Source organism: Chiloscyllium plagiosum, chromosome 11 (assembly GCF_004010195.1).
Source record: "Chiloscyllium plagiosum isolate BGI_BamShark_2017 chromosome 11, ASM401019v2, whole genome shotgun sequence".
In the NCBI taxonomy this organism is placed as follows: domain Eukaryota; kingdom Metazoa; phylum Chordata; class Chondrichthyes; order Orectolobiformes; family Hemiscylliidae; genus Chiloscyllium; species Chiloscyllium plagiosum.
This window is the reverse complement of record NC_057720.1, coordinates 23,528,045-23,546,890: the sequence shown is the minus strand read 5'-3', so window position 1 is coordinate 23,546,890 and position 18,846 is coordinate 23,528,045. Positions and strand designations below refer to the sequence as shown.

Sequence of the window (18,846 nt, the reverse complement as noted above, 5' to 3'; positions counted from 1 at the left end):
AGCATGGGAAATTACCTTACCAGGCAAAGTCGCTGTGTATTTCAAACAACTAGTTATGCCTGAAAGTCAAAGGGGAGCAGTCCTTAGTTGGGTCAGGGGGTCAGCAGTCATTTGGCGGTACTGTCACATTCTTTTGAGTGGATTGTCCAATTGCGGTACAATTATTACCATTGTCCAGAATCCAGGGATTTGTGTTTTTGCAGTCCAGGGAGCGGACAACAGAAGTCGTGCAGGTCAAGTGCAAGAAATCCTGGAATGCATAAAGGTCAGTCAGAGAGTTGCTGAGTCTGGGGAGTGTCTGTGCTCATTCAGTGCCAGGTCAGGGGGAGGGGCCTTTGGTCAGGCCTCGGGCTTTGCCCAGTAATGGTCAGGGTTGCTGTGCTCCAAAGTCATTAAGGATAAAGTGATGTTGGAATTGGACTGAGACAGTGCATGGAGTTCCAGGGAAAGTGGAAACACAAGTCTGAGGATGGGGCTCATTGGTTTGGGCCACTGAGTGTATGGTTACAGTGAGAGGAAAGATTCAAGATAGGGGGTGGGATCTCATACTGTATGGGAGATCGTGGAGAGCTTCAGGAAGAGGATTTCCCACAAGTTTGTGTCTCCCTGGCCTCAATTTGCAATACTGCATAGCTAACAAAACGATATGGCAATTCACAAAACCATGGGCTTTAATGCAGAACTGGACACACTAATAGTTCTATAAACAGCATGAGCAGAAGTAGAGATAAGCTGAAACATTGATCATGAAATAGTAAAATTTAGTATTGTGGTGGAAAGTGAGAAATATAGATTAGAAACAATCGCAATAATGTTCAATAAAGTCCAAAGAAAAGTTTACAGAGTTGGTTAACTTGGAAAGGCTTAGCAGAAAAGATAGCTCGTGAACAATGCAAATGTTATTAAAATAATTCATGGCTTGCAAGAAAGGAATCTCAGTGATGAATAAAGATTCTAGGAAGGGATTAACCAATCATGGTTAAGCAAGGAAGTTAACGATAGTATCAAGTTGAAAGGAAAAGCATATAATATGGCAAAAATTAGTGGCAAGCCAGAAGATTTAGAAAGTTTTAATAACCAATGAAATATCACCCAGAAATAGAATGAAGAGGAAGAAAATAAACTTTATGGGTAAAATTAAAATGATATAAAAATTGAAAGTAAGAAATTCTTTAAGTACATGGTAAAAGAAGAGAGCTGCCAAAGTGACAATCTTAGTGATGCCCTACAGAACGAGGCTCAGAAAATAGCAATGAGGAATCAATAAATTACAGAGGAGTTAAATAAATAAATCAATGTTGGATGCTAGAGATCAGAACAAACAAGAACAGAAATTGCAGGAGAAACTCAACAGCATCTGCAGAGAGAAAATGGAGTTGATGTTTTGAGGGACCTTTCTTCAGAACCTCAGGATTCTAGTTGTATAATTTATGAACTGAAGACCAGAGATTGTGTGAGCCAGGTAGACTAAGAGTCATAAATCTTGTAATAAAGTATTAACTCAAAGTGGGAAAATTCATCCCAGTTCTTGAATTTCTAGGGGTCTTTGCAAGCAGGCAACACAATTGGCTGAAGTGAACCCTTAGTTCTACCTTTAAGTTTATTAGCATTCCATGCTACTACAAGCCTTAGGAATATCTCTTCCCTCGAGATAATCTTTATTCAACAGGTGGGTGTGAGGAGTAGATGGGTGAACAGACAGAATAGACCAGTAACTATATTGGAATGTGCAGTAATTATGAAGTTCGAAATTTTATCATGGTGTTCCTGGTGGCCTTGGCTCGATGTTCAGTTTGGATAAGTTGACAGGCCAAGATAAGGTAATTTAAACGTACTTCACTTACAATGAATCAAACATATATTATCAAAGCACCAAAAAAAACTTTCTATTTGAATTTAATGCCTTGGTCTTCTCTGAACAATATTACAACACGAATAAACCCTCCTGCTTAATTTGAACCAGCAACACAGAAAAGATTTATCCCATGCAGTAATCTGTGAAAATTTGAGAGGCCAAGTACTATTTAAAGTAAAAATTAACAACGTTATTTCTTAAAGTATAACAGAGAATAATTAACTAACAACTGTTTACAACTCCTTCCTCTAACCTATGGTTTTTCTTTCCCTTCTATAATACTAGTCCAATAAAACTCTTGATTAAGATTTACAGAAAAATTCAAGTTTCAAAACCAGCCAGCTGTCGAATCTTCTCTTGGTATCTTCCTCTATAGATTTGCTCTCCAGGTCGGTGTCAATCTCTTTTCCTGTGCAAACTCTTTCTCCAGAGTTTGCACAGGAAACTCTGGAGAAGTACATCTCAAACAATTCTTACTACCAGCCTACATCTGTTGGTCTTTTGTTAGTTCTTCCTCAACTGTTCATGTTTTCCCCAGTCTTATATCCCCAAAGCATTGTATTGTGTCATTGGTTTTTAATATTGTCAATATGCTAAATTCAAACTTGATTGGAATTTGGTATTTTGGGGTTATAATTTAAACTGGTTGGCCTAATGTGAATTTGTTTTTGTCTCCAGGCAACCAGCTACTCTAGCTGCTGGACCAAAAGGTTACATTGTATCTTGTTGGGAACACTTGGTGCTGTTAGGTAGTTCTGCTAGCTTTTACAGTTCACTCCTGCACCTTCATAACAACAAGTATAGATGTACATTTTCCAAATTGGCAGAATGAGGGTACACCTGCCAGCCCAAATGTTACCAAATGTATCATCCTGCAAGGATTATGATGCCTAGAAAGCTGGACCCAGGTACATTTTACTGACCATGACAGTCCCTCTTTTGCAAGACTATGCAGACAATCCTAGATTCCAACGCATTTTACCTGCATCAAACTTTCAAAAAAGCAGGACAATGCCTCTATTTCCTCAGGAGGCTAAGGAAATTCAGCATGTCCATAAAGACTCTTACCAATTTTTATAGATATACCATAGAAAGCATCCTATCTGGTTGCATCCTGACTAGGTGGGGCAACTGCTCTGTCCATGGCCCAGTCCAACATATAATCTAACCTTCCATCCATTGACTCCATCTACACTTCTCACTGCCTTGGGAAGGCAGCCAACATAATCAAAGACCCCTCCCACCCCGGTTATAATTTCATCCATCACGCAGAAGATACTAAAGCAAAAGCACAGTTCATGAACAGCTTCTTCCCCATTGTTATTAGACTTCTGAATGGACCTATCAAATTTTAAATTTAATATTGGTCTCATCCTTTGAGCACCTTCTCTACAGCCATAACATTAGATTTTTCATTTTGTCTATTACCCTAATGCATTTTGTATGACATGATCTGCTCGTACTGCAGACAAAACAAAACCTTTCACTGTACCTAGGTACATGTGACAATAATAAAACGAATCAACCTTTCCCAGGGAAAGGTTGGAACCACCCACTTACATGCAGGTGAATACAAAGGATGTGGTAATGAAACCCTTCCTGTCAGCAGAGCTATACTGGGTACTGATAACAATTGCAAAACAGATGGCTAATATTGCTGACACAGGTCATTTAGTATGCTCTTATTAGCTGTTATGTTGGCCAAGATTTTGTTGGAATGGGCCTTCTCTCCATTTCCCATGTTAATTTGACTGGTTTATAGACATTTCGATTTTAAAAATGTCGGCCATAAAGTTGTTGGAACTGAGAACTAATGGCAACAGAAAAGGCAACAGGGCAGTTAGGAAACTGACAAATAACAGAACTGGCTGTGCATCTCCTTAAGCATTGAAATTAAGAAATAAGCAGAGGATGGATTGAGAATGATACTGAAGTAAAACAAGTGATGCTAGCCCAAACCATGTGGTGAATTAGTCAATATTTTCCACCACAACTGCAATTCTTTACACTGGGGTTCACAGCAGGCTGTGAACAAGCTTTATTTTCAACTCATTTCCTTGTCGCACTGTCAGTTTTAATGAATCAAAATTAATAATCTTGGGCAATATTTGCCAAGCCACTGGAAAATTAGAACTGGCACAGTATATTAAAGTCTGTCAATTTGCAATAAGCCTGGTTCGTGCTCCTGACACAAACAAATTTCACCCAAGTGAATTTAACACCAAATCAGATGCAAAAAGAGAAGGAAAGAGAGAAGGAGAGCTTTTTATTAAGTCCATTTTGATAACAGTGTCAGTTCCCCTGTGGTGAATCTGACCATGGACAGAAATCCTCTTCTTTATTCATTTGTGTGAAGTGGGCTTCGCTGGCTGGACAGTATTTATCACATGTCCCTAATTGCCCCCAAGAAGGGGGTTGTGAGGCACCTTCTTGAAACACTGCAGTCCATGTGTTGTACGTGGACCCAGAATGGTGTTAGGGAAAAATTTCAGGAAATCCTGGAACAGTGAAAGAAGGGTGATACATTTCCAAATCAGGATGGTGAGTGGCTTGGAGAGGAACTTGCAGGTGATGGTGTTCCCGTGTATCCATCCTTCGAGATAGAAATGGTCATTGGTTTGGAAGGTGATGTCTCGGGTCTTCAGTGAATTTCTGCAGCGCATCTTGTAGATAGTACACACTGCTGTTCCTGAACATTGGTGGTGGAGGGAGTGAATGCTTGTGCATATGGTACCAATCAAAATCAGTCTGCTTGTTTTGAGGAAGGATCACTCGACCAAAAATGTCAACTCTGATTTGTCTCCACAGATGCTGCAAGACCTACTGAATTTTCCCAGCAATTTCTATTTTTGTCTTTGCCTGTCTGTTGACTGCAAGGCAAGTGAAATGGATTGGGATAAGAAAAGAATCAGGTTGTTTCAAGGGAAAGTTACAGGAGAGCCGAGAACAGCAAAAGCCTATGAAATACGTGTGGGAGCCAAAGAAGTACTTTTGATTCCACTGTGGAAAGTTTTGACTTGTCAGTTCATTTACTGGGTTTTACTGAGTGCAGCGAATGCAGTGCAGAACAGCAGAAAAGGAGACAGGAGGCATTTCACCAACTGAGTAAAAAAAAAATCCGAAACCCGGAAAGTTTTATGAGCAGCTCAGTAACTTGAAAGAATTGGATGTTTTTCATGTATGTGGTCAAACTGTGAATCGGGATGTTTTTGGTTTATCAATTAAAAAAGATCTCTGAGCAATCATGATGTCATAACCCAAGAGGGAAGGTTTGTCAAATTGTACCTTGCTGATGCTAATTATACCTCGGAAAGTCAAAGGTTGTCGCAAAGTTAGTCCCTTTTTTGTCTAAAAGCTATTCCTTGGCTCAAGGAGACTCTGTTCTTGGTTTGTTCTCAGAGGGGGAGTAAACCGGGCTGGGTTCCGATCAGTCTGCTTTGGTACAGAGATGAAAGGATTTTGAAAGGCCTTTTGTTTAAATGTAAATAGATGAGACTTCAGGCCAAAGTGGTCATATTTTAGAAGTTACTTTTATAAAGAAAGGGGAGTGGTCAGCTCTCTCGCTAGCTGCGCTGAGCAGTTTAGTTCAGTCTGAAATGGTTGGATGTTCAACAGGAAGCTGTGTGGGAATTCTCTCTCTCTCTCTTTCTACCCTTCAGCTTCAACCTGTAAGCATGTGTTCCATTTATGCTGGCTTTTAAAGGTTGTTTGCTTATTGGGACTGTTGTGTATATTTGGAACAGCATAATTAAGTCTAGTTGAATAGGTTGAGTTCTGTAGGGGTTCTTTATTCTGTTGTGTTTCATTGTGTAATTTTATGAATACATTTGTCTGTTTTAAAATCTAGTAGTCAATTACTCTGGGTAATTTTCACTGTACACTCACTGAAACAAATTGCAAAGTTGTGGTCTGAGCGGTCTGCTTAAGAATGTTTTGAGTGGTCTGGCTTAGTCCAGGTATAATGTGAGATAGACCACCTCGACTATCTGGGTAAACAAAGAACCGTCCATTATGGAACTGTGTAACTACGTAGTAGTAGGTTTGTGCAGGAGCGTTGTAGATTTTTTTTTAATTCATTCATGGGATGTGGGCCTCACTGTCTGAGCAGCATTTATTGCCCATTCCCAATTGCCGAGTAGGCAGTTTCATGTTAACCTCATTGCTGTGGTTCTGGAGTCCCATGTCGGTCAGACCTAGAAATGATGAAAGTTTTCTAGCGTAAAGGACATTAGTGAGCAGATGGGTTTTTCAGACAACTGACAATGGTCATCATTAGACTCTTAATTCCAGATTTTTTGTATTGAATTTAAATGCCATCACCTGGGTTTCTGGATTAATAGTCTAGCGATAACACCACTAGGCTATTATCTCCCCTGATGTTGACCATGAACCAATGTTTATGGTTGTGTAAAATGTATCTCATTTTATTATCTATTAAAAGTGAAATTAACTATTTGATTTCAAATATAATTTGCATGTTAATTCATGTTTAATTTGCATTCCTTCTGATTCATGTTATAATAAAAGCAGTAAGAAGTGGAATCTTGTTGGTAACTTTTTCATTTGGAAATAATTGAGAAAATTTGAATGCTTGGTTTATAGCTCACCCCAGAGATTGTTAAAAATCACACAACACCAGGTTGTTAAAAACCTTTTTTTAAAAGTTGCATTAAATTTGGCCCAGTCCTGCAGAAGGAATCTGGGCTGGGCCAAATTGGGGTTGACTTTGCTTATGGGCTGAGCCAAACTGAAGATGAGGGAGAAGGAAGGGGACAGGTTAGGTTGTCAGACCAATGAAGGGGTGTGTTGACCTCAGTCAGGTCAAGTCAAGCTGGTTGGGTGGGGAGGGCTGTTGGTTGCCAACTCCAGCAGGGTTAGGCTAAGGCTGTCAGATTCAGTGACAAGTGGGGGTTATGTCAGGGATATCAATGTTTAGGGGAACTAGTAGTTGAGATTTGTCAGTTGTGAATCAGAGGTTCAATTTTCTGTTCTGAAGAAGGGGCACTGAACCCAAAACATTATCTTTGCTTTCTCTCCATAGATGCTACCAGACACATTTCTGTTTTTGTTTCTTATTTCCAGCATCTGCAAGTCATTGTTTATTTTTATTCAATTTAATAGTTACCAAGAGTCAGAGTGCATTTTTAATCCTCCTACATTTCCTGGGTAAATAATAAATCTAAGTAAGCTAGAATCCTCTGAAATCTCCAACTATGTGCAACTATTTCAGAGTGCTCCAGACTCAGGAGAATTACCTATTAGAAAATTCAATTTCCTTGATAACCCTTATAGAACATAGAACATAGAAAAACACAGCGCAGTACAGGCCCTTTGGCTTTCGATGTTGCGCCGATTCAAAGCCCACCTAACCTACACTAGCCCACTATCCTCCATATGCCTATCCAATGCCCGCTTAAATGCCCATAAAGAGGGAGAGTCTACCACTGCTACTGGCAGGTCATTCCATGAACTCACGACTCGCTGAGTAAAGAATCTACCCCTAATATCTGTCCTATACCTACCACCCCTTAATTTAAAGCTATGCCCCCTCGTAATAGCTGACTCCATACGTGGAAAAAGGCTCTCATGGTCAACCCTATCTAAACCCCTAATCATCAAGTCACCCCTAAACCTTCTTTACACCATTGAAAACAACCCCAAGTGCCTCAGCCTTTCCTCATACAATCTTCCTACCATACCAGGCAACATCCTGGTAAACCTCCTCTGCACCCGTTCCAGTGCCACCACATCCTTCCTATAGTATGGCGACCAAAACTGCACACAATATTCCAGATGCGGCCGCACCAGAGTCCTATACAACTGCAACATGACCTCAGTACTCCGGAACTCAATTCCTCTACCAATAAAAGCCAGTACGCCATATGCCTTCCTCACCGCACTATTTACCTGGGTGGCAACTTTCAAAAATCTGTGTACATGGACACCAAGATCCCTCTGCTCATCCACACGACCAAGTATCCGACCATTAGCCCAGTACCCCATCTCTTTGTTATTCTTCCCAAAGTGAATCACCTCACACTTAGCTACATTGAATTCCATTTGCCACCTTTCTGCCCAGCACTGCAGCTTAGTAGTCTACAATGGGGAACCTTATTACACGCCTTACTAAAATCCATATACACCACATCTACCGCTTTCCCCTCGTCCACCTCCTTAGTCACCTTCTCAAAGAATTCAATAAGGTTTGTGAGGCACGACCTGCCCTTCACAAAACCATGCTGACTATCCTTGATCACATTATGGAGTTAGCTGCATCAGAATTGCATGTAGTACCGATGTGCAATTCAAGTCTACACTGCATCAATGACTATCTGGATATAGGCCAATATTACCAGGAACTTGCTCACTCATGCTGCTTGCATTGAAATTTTGTGAGCAATCTGTGGACATTGAAAGGACTAGCAATTTATGAGAGGTTTGGAGCTCAGGTTGATGATAAATGTGTAAGTTAGCTCACTGAGCTGAAAGGTTTGCTTTCAGACATTTTGTTAACGTGACTAGCTAACATCATCAGAGAGAGTCTCCGGTGAAGTGCTGGTGGTATGTCCCATCTCTCTATTTATTGGTCTTGGTTTCTTAAGGTGGGTCATTTATAGTTTTTTTTTTCAAGGGAAGGTAGATCGGATCTAAGTCGATGTATTTATTAATGGAGTTCTGGTTAGAATGCCATACCTCTAGGAATTCTCATGCGTGTCTTTGTTTTCCCTGAGCTAGTATGTTGTCCCAGTCAAAGTGGGTCCTTCTTTGTCTGTATGCATGGAAACTAGTGATAGTCGGTCATGTCTTTTGGTGGTTCGTTGGTGTATCCTGGTGGCAAGTTTCCTGCTTGTTTGTCTGATATAATCTATTTTTACAGTCCTTGCATGGTATTTTGTAAATGATGTTAGTTTTGCTGGTAGTATCTAATGGATCCATTAGGTTCATTAATTGCTGTTTCAGTGTGATGGTAGTTTTGTGGACTACCATGATGCCAAGTTTCTTGAAAACATTGTATAGATATTTTTCTTCTGCTGTTTGCAGCTCTTGGCTAGTCTGTATGTTGGTAATAAACAATAAACACAATCTGCCGATTCCTCAGAAACAAATCCAAACAAGCAAAAACAATGCAACCACCTGATAAGGCAGCACCTCGAAAGCTAGTGCTTCCAAATGAACCTGTTGGATTATAGGTTTATTTATCGGCAGCTCCGAATCATGTCCATCAATAAACACATCGAATTCGATCCCATCTACCTTCCCTTATAAAAAAGAACCAGAAATAACATCACCCATCTTAAGAAACCAAGACCTATAAATAGAGAGGCGGGACACCACCAGCGCTTCACCAGAGACTCTCATTGAAGATGTTACATCATCATGGTAATAAAATGTCTGCAAACGAACCTTCCAGTTCAGTGAGCTAACTTACGTACTTGTTGGAAGGATTTAATTGAACCTTAAAATTTCAATTAAGCCCTTAAAAGTGGTGTGTTAATAAATAACCAAGCCACTGTCTCAACTACTTAATAAAACCTATCATGCTTTGTTTCTGTGACGAGATACAGAGGCAAGAGAGAGGCAGAGAACGAAAATGATGACTGTACTAGGAAGATATTAGTGTTCAATATTTACCATTGATCTGACAATTAACTATATGTTTAGAGTTTTCAATATTCAGAAAATTCTTGGTCCCATTGAGATCTGATATCAAGTGAATTCTAACATAAGCATATCCTGGAGTTATGTAACAGAATGTTAGTCTCACCTTCGATGGGTCCAAATTCTTTTGCACATTTACAGAGATCAGTTGAGTTGATTGTAAAACCTTTGTCAATAGTTTGGAGATGAAAAATTATTATCTAGCATGAAGATAGACAAAAATTGCAAAGATGCATTTTCATCACATAGCTGGCTTCACGAGATGTTTTGTAAATACCAGATCACAAATAATGTTTGCACCCATCTATCACCTTTATAGATACCTAATGGAAGAGATATAACAGTCTATGCCTCAATGCTTTGGTCAAGCTAATAGATGATGCACTATCCCCACCTCCATCTCATCTCTGACCCCTTGGTAATCTCTTTAAATGTTGGCGTTTTTCCTGAAGTATTTGGATCAGGCTTGGCAATGAAGATTTATGTGAAAGCATTGGGGTGACACAATGCATGTGTTGCGGTGGTTTCTAGCAGTGAGTTTATACAATTGGAAATTGAGTCTTACTGATCAGGACTAATCCAGGGTCAATCCCTAAATTGTGCTGAGTTAACTGATCAAAGCCTCTGTGCCCAGGATTGCACCAGACTTTCTGCTGAAGAGTGTACAAAGTTAAAAATCACACAACACCAGGTTATAGTCCAACAGGTTTAATTGGAAGCCCTAGCTTTCGGAGCACTGTTCCTTCATCAGGTAGTTGTGGAGTACACAATTGTAAGATGCAGAATTTATAGCATTTTTTACTATAAATTCTGTGTCTTACAATTGTGTCCTCCACGACCACCTGATGAAGGAGCAGCGCTCCGAAAGCTAGTGCTTCCAATTAAACCTGTTGGACTATAACTGGTGCTGTGTGTTTTTTAACTTTGCACACCCCAATCCGACACCGACATCTCCAAATCATGCTGAAGTGTGAACTCTGAAGTCCCTATCTGTGAGTCTTGAGTGAAGAAATAAAGAAAGAAACTTGTTTTAGTTTAGCACCTTGAGTAATTTCAGGATGTCCTGAAATCCTTCATATTAAATAAAGTAAGCCTTGGAGCTGAGTCAATGATGTAGGAAGCTCCAGAACTAACTTTGTTTAACACAAACAGCAAGGAGTTAAACGATCAGTTAATCCATTTTAGTTTTGACAGCTAAGGGATAAATATTCAACAGTACTGCCCATCTCTTGCTCAAGTAGTACCAAATAGATCTCGTGCTATCCCAAGTAAGACAGCAGATGTTAAACTCAGTTTAAAGCCTCATCCTATGGTAACACTTTGGACAGCACCACTTTTCCCCTTACAGCATCTAAAAAAGAAGGGAATTGAGATTAAAGATTTGTAGCTCGGTTGTGGATATGGGAGGGAATTGTTAAATAATTTAGGGAGGTGCGATGCAGAATGACACCACTAGAACAAGTTCAATCTCCATATTACCTGCAGTTGTCCATGGAGACTTGGCTCTGCACCTGCGCCCAAGCCTATAACATTGGTGCTCCTTGAGATATAATGGTGAAAAATGTATCTGACTTTGTGGGCTAAGGCAAGTCTAATTATCAGATTAGATAATGTCCTCAATTTTTTTGCATTGGAGCTTGATGACCCAACCTTCTGATTCCACAGCGAGAGTGCTTCCTGTGCGCTGAAGCTGATACCTTGGCAGTCACAGATTTCAATAGCCAGTTAGTACACTGCCAGTCAGTGCCAATGGCTCCTTGGGTAGGAGACCAAATGGCATCTGAAACAAATGGAACTCCACACCAACAAGGTGTGAGCAGTCTTAGGGAATGGGTGGGACACTAGTCAAAGAAGGGACGCACAAGAATTCGTCGTTTCCTTATTACAACCTGCATTCGGCTTTGCTAATGTCTAATGATTAAAGTTTATGGGTTTTTTTCTAATTACAGGACAATTATTTCTCAGAGACACTTGCAAGCGTTGTTTATAACAGTACATGCTTTATGGGCTAATCAATGGTAATTATATTTGATGGTGTCATGTTTCAGTAATAGTTCATTAGACCACCCAATTTGGCAATTGTCAGCGATGAAAAGTGACGTATTGACTGTTTCTTTTTTTTTCTTAAAGATAGAACACAATGCTGCAAGCTCGAACAAAATGTCTCTTAATGGAAAAATTCCAATGTCGTGCGATCAGTACAGCCCTGGCCGTGGAACGCTGTCATGTTGTGGGGCGGGCTGTCGAATTTTTCCATTAACATGCAGAAAGGAAAAACAAACTGGGGTTCTGTGGCATTGAAGATAGCACAACGACCCATGAGCCGTCAAGGGCTGTGCTTCCCCGAGAAAGCCGCGTACTGTTGGTGAGCAGAGATACCCCGGTGTCACTTTCCGAGACTTTGAACCCATTTCATAGGCGCGAATATATAAGAATCTGCTCATCTGCCTACATGAACTTTTGGAAGAGGTTGGCGAAGCGGCGCCTCGGTTCGAGGCTGCTTTGTGTGTGTGTGTGTGTTTAACCAGATGTTGAAGGCACCGGGAAACCTCAGTCCAATGCACTGAAGAGCCGGAGTATTGGCAGACGGAGAGAGAGAACGAGAGGAAGAGGAGAAGGAAGAGGAGGAGGAGGAGTGTGAAAGGGATACCTAGCCCCTTCTCACGGCTGGGAGCTGAACTCCTTTACCTCCCTGACTGAACTGAGGCTGCCCGCGGTGGGTGTACAATGCACGGGCAGTTCAGTCCTTTTCTGAATGGATCCGCTGCTTTGCTGAGGAGCTGATCCTTGCAAGTGAATGGAGCGATAGTTCGCGTCGCCTTCCTGGAGTGTGGATTATACAGAGATTGACCAACAGCAACAGGGGGGTGGGGGTTGGGGGGTAAAAAGAAGAGGGAACCCTTTGATCTTTGATTTTGCTATTCAGCAACCTCTCCCTCTCATTACCCACCCTCCTACCCCCACAACCATGCTCTATTTCCAGTTGGTCATAATGGCAGGGACTGTCATGCTAGCTTATTACTTCGAATACACCGACACTTTCAACGTCCACGTCCAGGGATTTTTCTGCCATGACGGCTCCTACAATAAGCCGTACCCTGGACCCGATGAAAGCAGTGCCATTCCTCCAGCTCTACTCTATTCTCTCGTAGCCGGTGTACCCCCTGTCATGGTAAGTGCTCATAGAATGAAAGAGACGGGAACGCAGGGCTTGAGGGAGGCTCTGAGCTCCAGCATCCAGTGAGTGTTATACATTTGCGCCATCCTGCTGTGTGCAGAAACGATGTTGTGTGTGCTTGAACTGTTCCATTATCATTGACAGCCAGAGTTGCATTTTGTAATCAAGAGAGGATAGTGACAAGTGTCTGAGATGGACATAAACCATGACCGTTTACCAGATATGCTCGCCTAAAGCGTTCAATGCCTTCCGACCTATCCAAACATGTTCTCTCTCTCTCACACACACCGCTTACGGCTTCTTAATGGTAGAAGCGCTCCCCTGTGTAGCCCCAGAGATTAAGAACTGGAGAGATCTCTCCAAGAGTGGACTGATCAGTTCACTGACAGTGATGCTGTTGGTGAAGCGGGTCTCCTCGGAGTTGTGAATGAACAGAACCATTTTAACGTTAAATTTCTCCAGCGCAAGATTCCACTGGAACACCCCAGCACAATGACACAGACGTGCGGCTGTGGCGAATCAAACAGGATGTCGCTTGGAACTGAACAAGGGGGTGGAATAGAAAAGAGGTCTCTGTTTTTAGTGTCGGCTGGGGCTCCGATTGTTGATGTGCTGGGAGGGTGTAGCGGCGACGTGTCACTGGAAGGCAAGGCTGCCCAGACCTGCCTAAAGCCTTAGCTTCCTTATCATTTCATTCCCCCAACTCCTCCCTCCCTGCTGAATTCCAACACATAGCCAAAGAAGGTTCTTCAGATCGCCTTGGCGAGCTACAAACTCCGGCTTTGTGGAAGATATTTGAGACGCAGAAGGGGGCAGGAGTGGAGACATATAGAGCTGTCTGGGTGAGGGGATGTATATAACAAGAAACGTTGGTCCACAGTCCAGCAATTATTGGCCAAAGCGCCAGCAATTTCAGTTCTGGTTGTCACTTTGAATTAGATGCTACAGGCAGAATGATAATGGAAGAAAGCACAGAGCGAACAGACCCAAGAAGCAATGGGTCTGAAATAGCTACATCAATTGTTTACTTTTCATTGCTATTTTTGTACACGGGGTTAGTTCATTTCAGCTTTAAGAACATTTGACAAGATACAAGGCGTACCTTCACATTTGACAGTAGACAAATCATGCATATTAATTTTTTTAAGTGAATAATGAATAAATCACTTGTTTACAACCAGTTTTTTTTTGACGGTTTGTTCACTACCATATCCAGCGATTGGTACTGGAGGGTTACAGAGGTATGCATGAGCAATGTGCAGGATAATTATAGTTAAAATATTATGTTGATGAAACAACATTTAAGATTGCTAAAAATCAAAGCTTTCTTTGCTTGCACCCATTAAGACTAAAATGAAGAAGACCAACTTCAGAAAGGGGAACAACAATTAATGTATTTATTATCATGCGACCTAGAAGAACAAGAGCTGTAGATGCATGGGGAAACCACCATCTGCAAGTTCATCTCCAAACCACATACCGCCCTACTTTAAACTCAAACACCACTCCTTCATTGTCAATGGAGCAAAACCTGGAACTCCATCACTAATGGCACTGTGGGTGCACCTATACCCCAAAGATGGCAACAGTTCAAAATGGCAACACATCACCAACTTCTCAAGGATAATTAGAATGGATAATAAGTGCTGGCCTGGCCAGCAATGCCCAGATGCTGTGAATTTTGTTTAAAATGTTTGCTTCCTTTTGAAGATTGGATCTTCGCATTTAAGTCCTGATATGTGCAAATGAAAAGATGCAAATGTATGCTTCTTTTGAGCAATATTTATATTCTGTACTATCAAACAATTGAAGTAACAATTGTACCTTAGATTTGGGATATACCCTATTAAACTAATGGGATTTGGAAGCTCTTTATATTCTGATACCCTTATAAAAGTGGGGAATCATACCTTTTGAAATTATATTGAAACAGAGCAAATGTTCTTTTCATAAAAAACAAATTGTCCCAATGACATAATATTTTATACACAGTTGGTGAATGGTTTTGATTCAAACCAGAAAGCTGGGATAAATTTACAATGAGTACAAAAAGATGCAATGAGTTTCACAATCAGGGGATCACAGAGAATTTCTGCCAAAACCCACAGAAAAAGAGAATTGTTTTGTTTTCCAAAACAAATGTTGACTTATGTCCTTTATAGTTTTTCAGTTACAGTTGATGTGTTTTACATTTGTTGTTAAGTGTAAAGCAGTACAGTAATAGCAAATTTAGCAGTGTAGTAGTTCATGCTTAATCACAAGTGTTGTGGGCTGGTTTTAAATTTATTGAACTTTTCTTTAGGCTCCACAGCCATAGTCCCTTTGCACATATTAATGAGTAGCCTACTCTAGCAAGCAGAGAAACAAGGATAAGAGGAACTCAACCTTTCAGTTTTTCTGTCATTCTATGAGATCTTAGATTTGTACTTCAACTTCATTTATTGATCTTTAATTCATATCCCTTGATACACTTAACAAACAAAAATCTATCAGTTAAAAAAAAATCAAAGTACTGCAGATGCTGCAAATCAAAAACAAAACCAGAAATTGCTGGAAAAATTCAGCAGGTCTGGCAGCATTTGTGGAGAGAAATCACAGTTAACATATTGGGTCTGGATTCTGAATGGATTCTGAAGAAGGGTTGCTGGACCCAATATGTTAACTCTGATTTCTCTCCACAGATGTTGCCAGACCTGCTGAGTATTTTTTCAGAAATTTCTGATTTAAAGAAAAATCTATCATTCTCAATCTTGAAAATGTCAATTGGCCAAGCTTCAATATATTTTGGGAAGAGAGCTGCAGATTTCCATTGCAATTCATGTGATTAAGCATGAACTACTACATTGCAATTTCAGTTTTAAGACTTTACAGTTTCTCTGTATCTACTCTATCAACCCCTCTCCCCATTTTAAGTTGTGTCCACCCTCACACTTCCAAAGTTAAGGGAATATAAATCAAAAGTATGCATTTCACCTTTACAATGTAAACCTTTCATTCCTCTAATTGTTTTGGTGAATCTATATTGTACATATTACCAGGATAATTTCCAAAGGTTCAGCATTTGACATAAAACATAATGTTCCGGATAGAATCTAATGAAGCACATCTGAACTGTAACTTCCTTACTTTTGCACTCTACCATCCTTGAGATAAATGTCTCAACATCCCTCTTTTTGCTATTTGTTTCTCTGCACTGACTTTTATTGATTCATGCACATGGACATCGAAATCCATTTATTCCTCTGCAGCTCCCAGTCTCTCAACATTAAGAAGATATTCTAAATTAACTTTCTTATCTTCCAAAGTGACTGACCACATACGCCATGATGAATTCCAACTGTCATGGTTTTCACACTCTTTTGGTCTTTCTGAATCCCTTTACAATTTCAAGCTCCCAACTTATTATGTCCAATAACTTAAAAGTAATTTGTGGATTTGATTATGCAACACTGCATGTATTCTTTCATCCAAGTCATTAAAACTCATGTTGAAAAGCAGATGTTCCAGGAAAGATCCTTGGGGAATTTTATTTATTGCATTCTACCCATCAAAGAAATGAACTATTTATTCATCCTTCTCTCAGCGCTGACCCAATTATTGACCCAAGCCATAGAATTGTTTCTAATTCTATGTGCTCTCATTTTATAAATAACCAGTTGGCTGGATCTTTCTGAATGCCTTCCAGATATGCATAAAAACAACATTTATAGACACTAACATTAGTCCTGCTCAGCTCAAGATTCTTCAGTGGCTGACACCAGCAAATGGTTAGTTTAGGGGAAAGCATCAGTTGGAATGTTGCAGTTGAAATGTTAAAAGCGGTGGACTTTGAAGTCAAGTTAACTTGCAGGATTTACTGAACCAGTGTATGATTACAAGCAAGCAAGTTTGCATATCAAATTTTATAAGTATTCTTTGGGCTCCAAGACCAGTTCAGGTACATACTTGATTAGACGATCCTCCAAAATATACCTTGCAGACTACAATGATATTTTTGTCCTTTTTTAAAATTTTTAAAACATCATGCCATCCTTAATTTCTCTTGAGAAGATCCTGGTATGCTGCTATCTTGAACTGTTTCAGTTTCTTTGGAGTAGCTACATACACAAAGCTGTAAGGCAGGGAGTTCCAGGATATTGGAGCAGTGACATTGAAGGAATGGTGATATATTTCCAAGTCAGGTTGGCAAGTGTATTGGAGGGGAACCTGCTCATGTCAGTGCTCCCATTCTGACCCTTTCCTTCCAGATGATAGTGTCATGAGTTTGGAAAGTGAAGTCGAAGAAGCCTTTGTGAATTTCTGCAGCGCATCTTATCGATAATGCACACTGCTCCTCCTGTGTGACATGAGAAGAATGAGTGAATAGTGGACTATTTCAACCTAAAGATTTGAGATACAAATTTTATCTAGGATTCCTAACATCTTGATGTGTGAATAAAATTAATTATATTCATAACAGTGCATTTCATTTTGCTATTATACTTGATTCCAGAGAAATCTCAGGCTAGAAAGTCAATCCAATACAGGCTGTTTGGCACTTTTCATCATAGTATCTCCCTATAATTTATGCATGAGACTCTTTAGTTATCCAAAATTGCTAATCTACATTGGGTGGCATGGTATCTCAGTGAATAGCTTTGCTGCCTCACAGCACCAGGGTCCCACGTTCGATGCCAGCCTTGGGTGACTGTCTGTGTGGAGTTTGTACATTGTCTGCGTGGGTTTCCTCCTGGTGCTCCGGTTTCCTCCCATGGTCCAAAGATGTGGAGGTCAGGTGAATTGGCCATGGTAAATTGCCCATAATGTTAGGTGCGTTAGTCAGAGGGAAATGGGTCTGGGTGGGTTACTCTTTGGAAGGTCGGTGTGGACTGGTTGGGCCGAAGGGCCTGTTCCCACACTGTAGGGAATCTAATCTACATAGCATTCATGATTCTATACTGTTCATCTATCTATAAATGAGCTACAGTAATATTGTTCAGGAAGCTTGACAGTTTTTAGGACAAGAAGTCCTCGTGATTGTCACTTCATACGGAATTGTGTGAAGCATCTTCATCACATGGACTGCAGATGTTCAAGAAGAGGGCTTTTACCACAGTCTCAAGGACAGCAAATGATTGAAAATAAGCATAGGTTTTGCAAGCAATTGTTCCAACCCGAGTATGAAAGGCCTAAATTCAAGAAAGACATTTTTGGAATTTATTTTGATGAATTCTTTTCACAATTGTGAAATAATGTCTGATGGCAAGTTGCAATGTCACCAGACATTAATTAAAATTATTTATGTTAATATATGGGAAATATACTGTTACTGAATAGATTGCTTTGGAGAGATTTGTTTATTTCAATTCTGCGATTCCTATTAGAGAATTAAATGTGTTCATTTCAAACTAAATCTGTGGCATTGTGTCAATTCCAACTTTTGAGTACCCTTACCAAGCAAGTAAAGCACTAACACTTTGAAATCTGCCTTTTCGAGTTCTCTCAGTGGAATAAATTATATGATGAATAGGAGTGAGGAAATAGATTAAAATTATTGCCATAATTTTAAAATGTGCCTTAATTTGCTAGTTTAGCTTGTACTGTAGGCTGTTTCCTGGAATTACACAACAGCCTTGTTTTCTATGGTGTTTAAAAGTTTAAAAAAAACTTCCCTAAAATTAATGCACAAAATTTGATGGTGTTACCCATGTCGTATAATGAAATCATACATGTACCTTTTATACATGTGTATCCTGTTGAGGGGAAACCATAAAATCACCAATGATAACCATAAAATGACAGGGTATCTCATTATTTTAAGTATCTAAATGTTTACTAATTCAAAGTTAAAATGGTGCATCTCTCCATTAACTACATTTGAGATGCGTGAAACTTGACACTTAAAATGTTCAACATGTTGCCAAGGGCTTGGCTTTTTAAGCAAAGAGGTACCAACTAATCATTAACATACCTTGCTTTTTTGGGGTTTGTAACACTTATATGAAGTTCTACATTAACAACTTTTGTTTTTAATAATAATAAAAAGCAAAACAAATATATTTTGTCATAAAATGGCAAAACCTGATCAAGTGCCTTATTTTAAAAGCTAAAGCAATTTCTTATTATTAGCCTTCCAGAAATTTCCTTTGTCAAATCTTCTTTCTTGCTTTCAATG

General features: G+C 39.9%; 1 protein-coding gene across 3 annotated transcripts in view; it reads left to right on the top strand.

Moving 5' to 3' along the window:
• Window positions 1-11,328: 11,328 nt before the first annotated feature.
• The window catches only part of LOC122554216 (phospholipid phosphatase-related protein type 5-like), a 142,867-nt gene continuing 135,349 nt past the window's right edge, over window positions 11,329-18,846 (top strand). For all 3 annotated transcript variants that reach the window (XM_043698878.1, XM_043698877.1, XM_043698876.1), the window contains exons 1-2: window positions 11,329-11,532; window positions 11,645-12,686. In XM_043698878.1, the coding sequence (XP_043554813.1) occupies window positions 12,483-12,686 (204 nt within the window). In that variant the 5' untranslated portion in view covers window positions 11,329-11,532; window positions 11,645-12,482. The remainder of the gene's footprint in view (window positions 11,533-11,644; window positions 12,687-18,846) is intronic.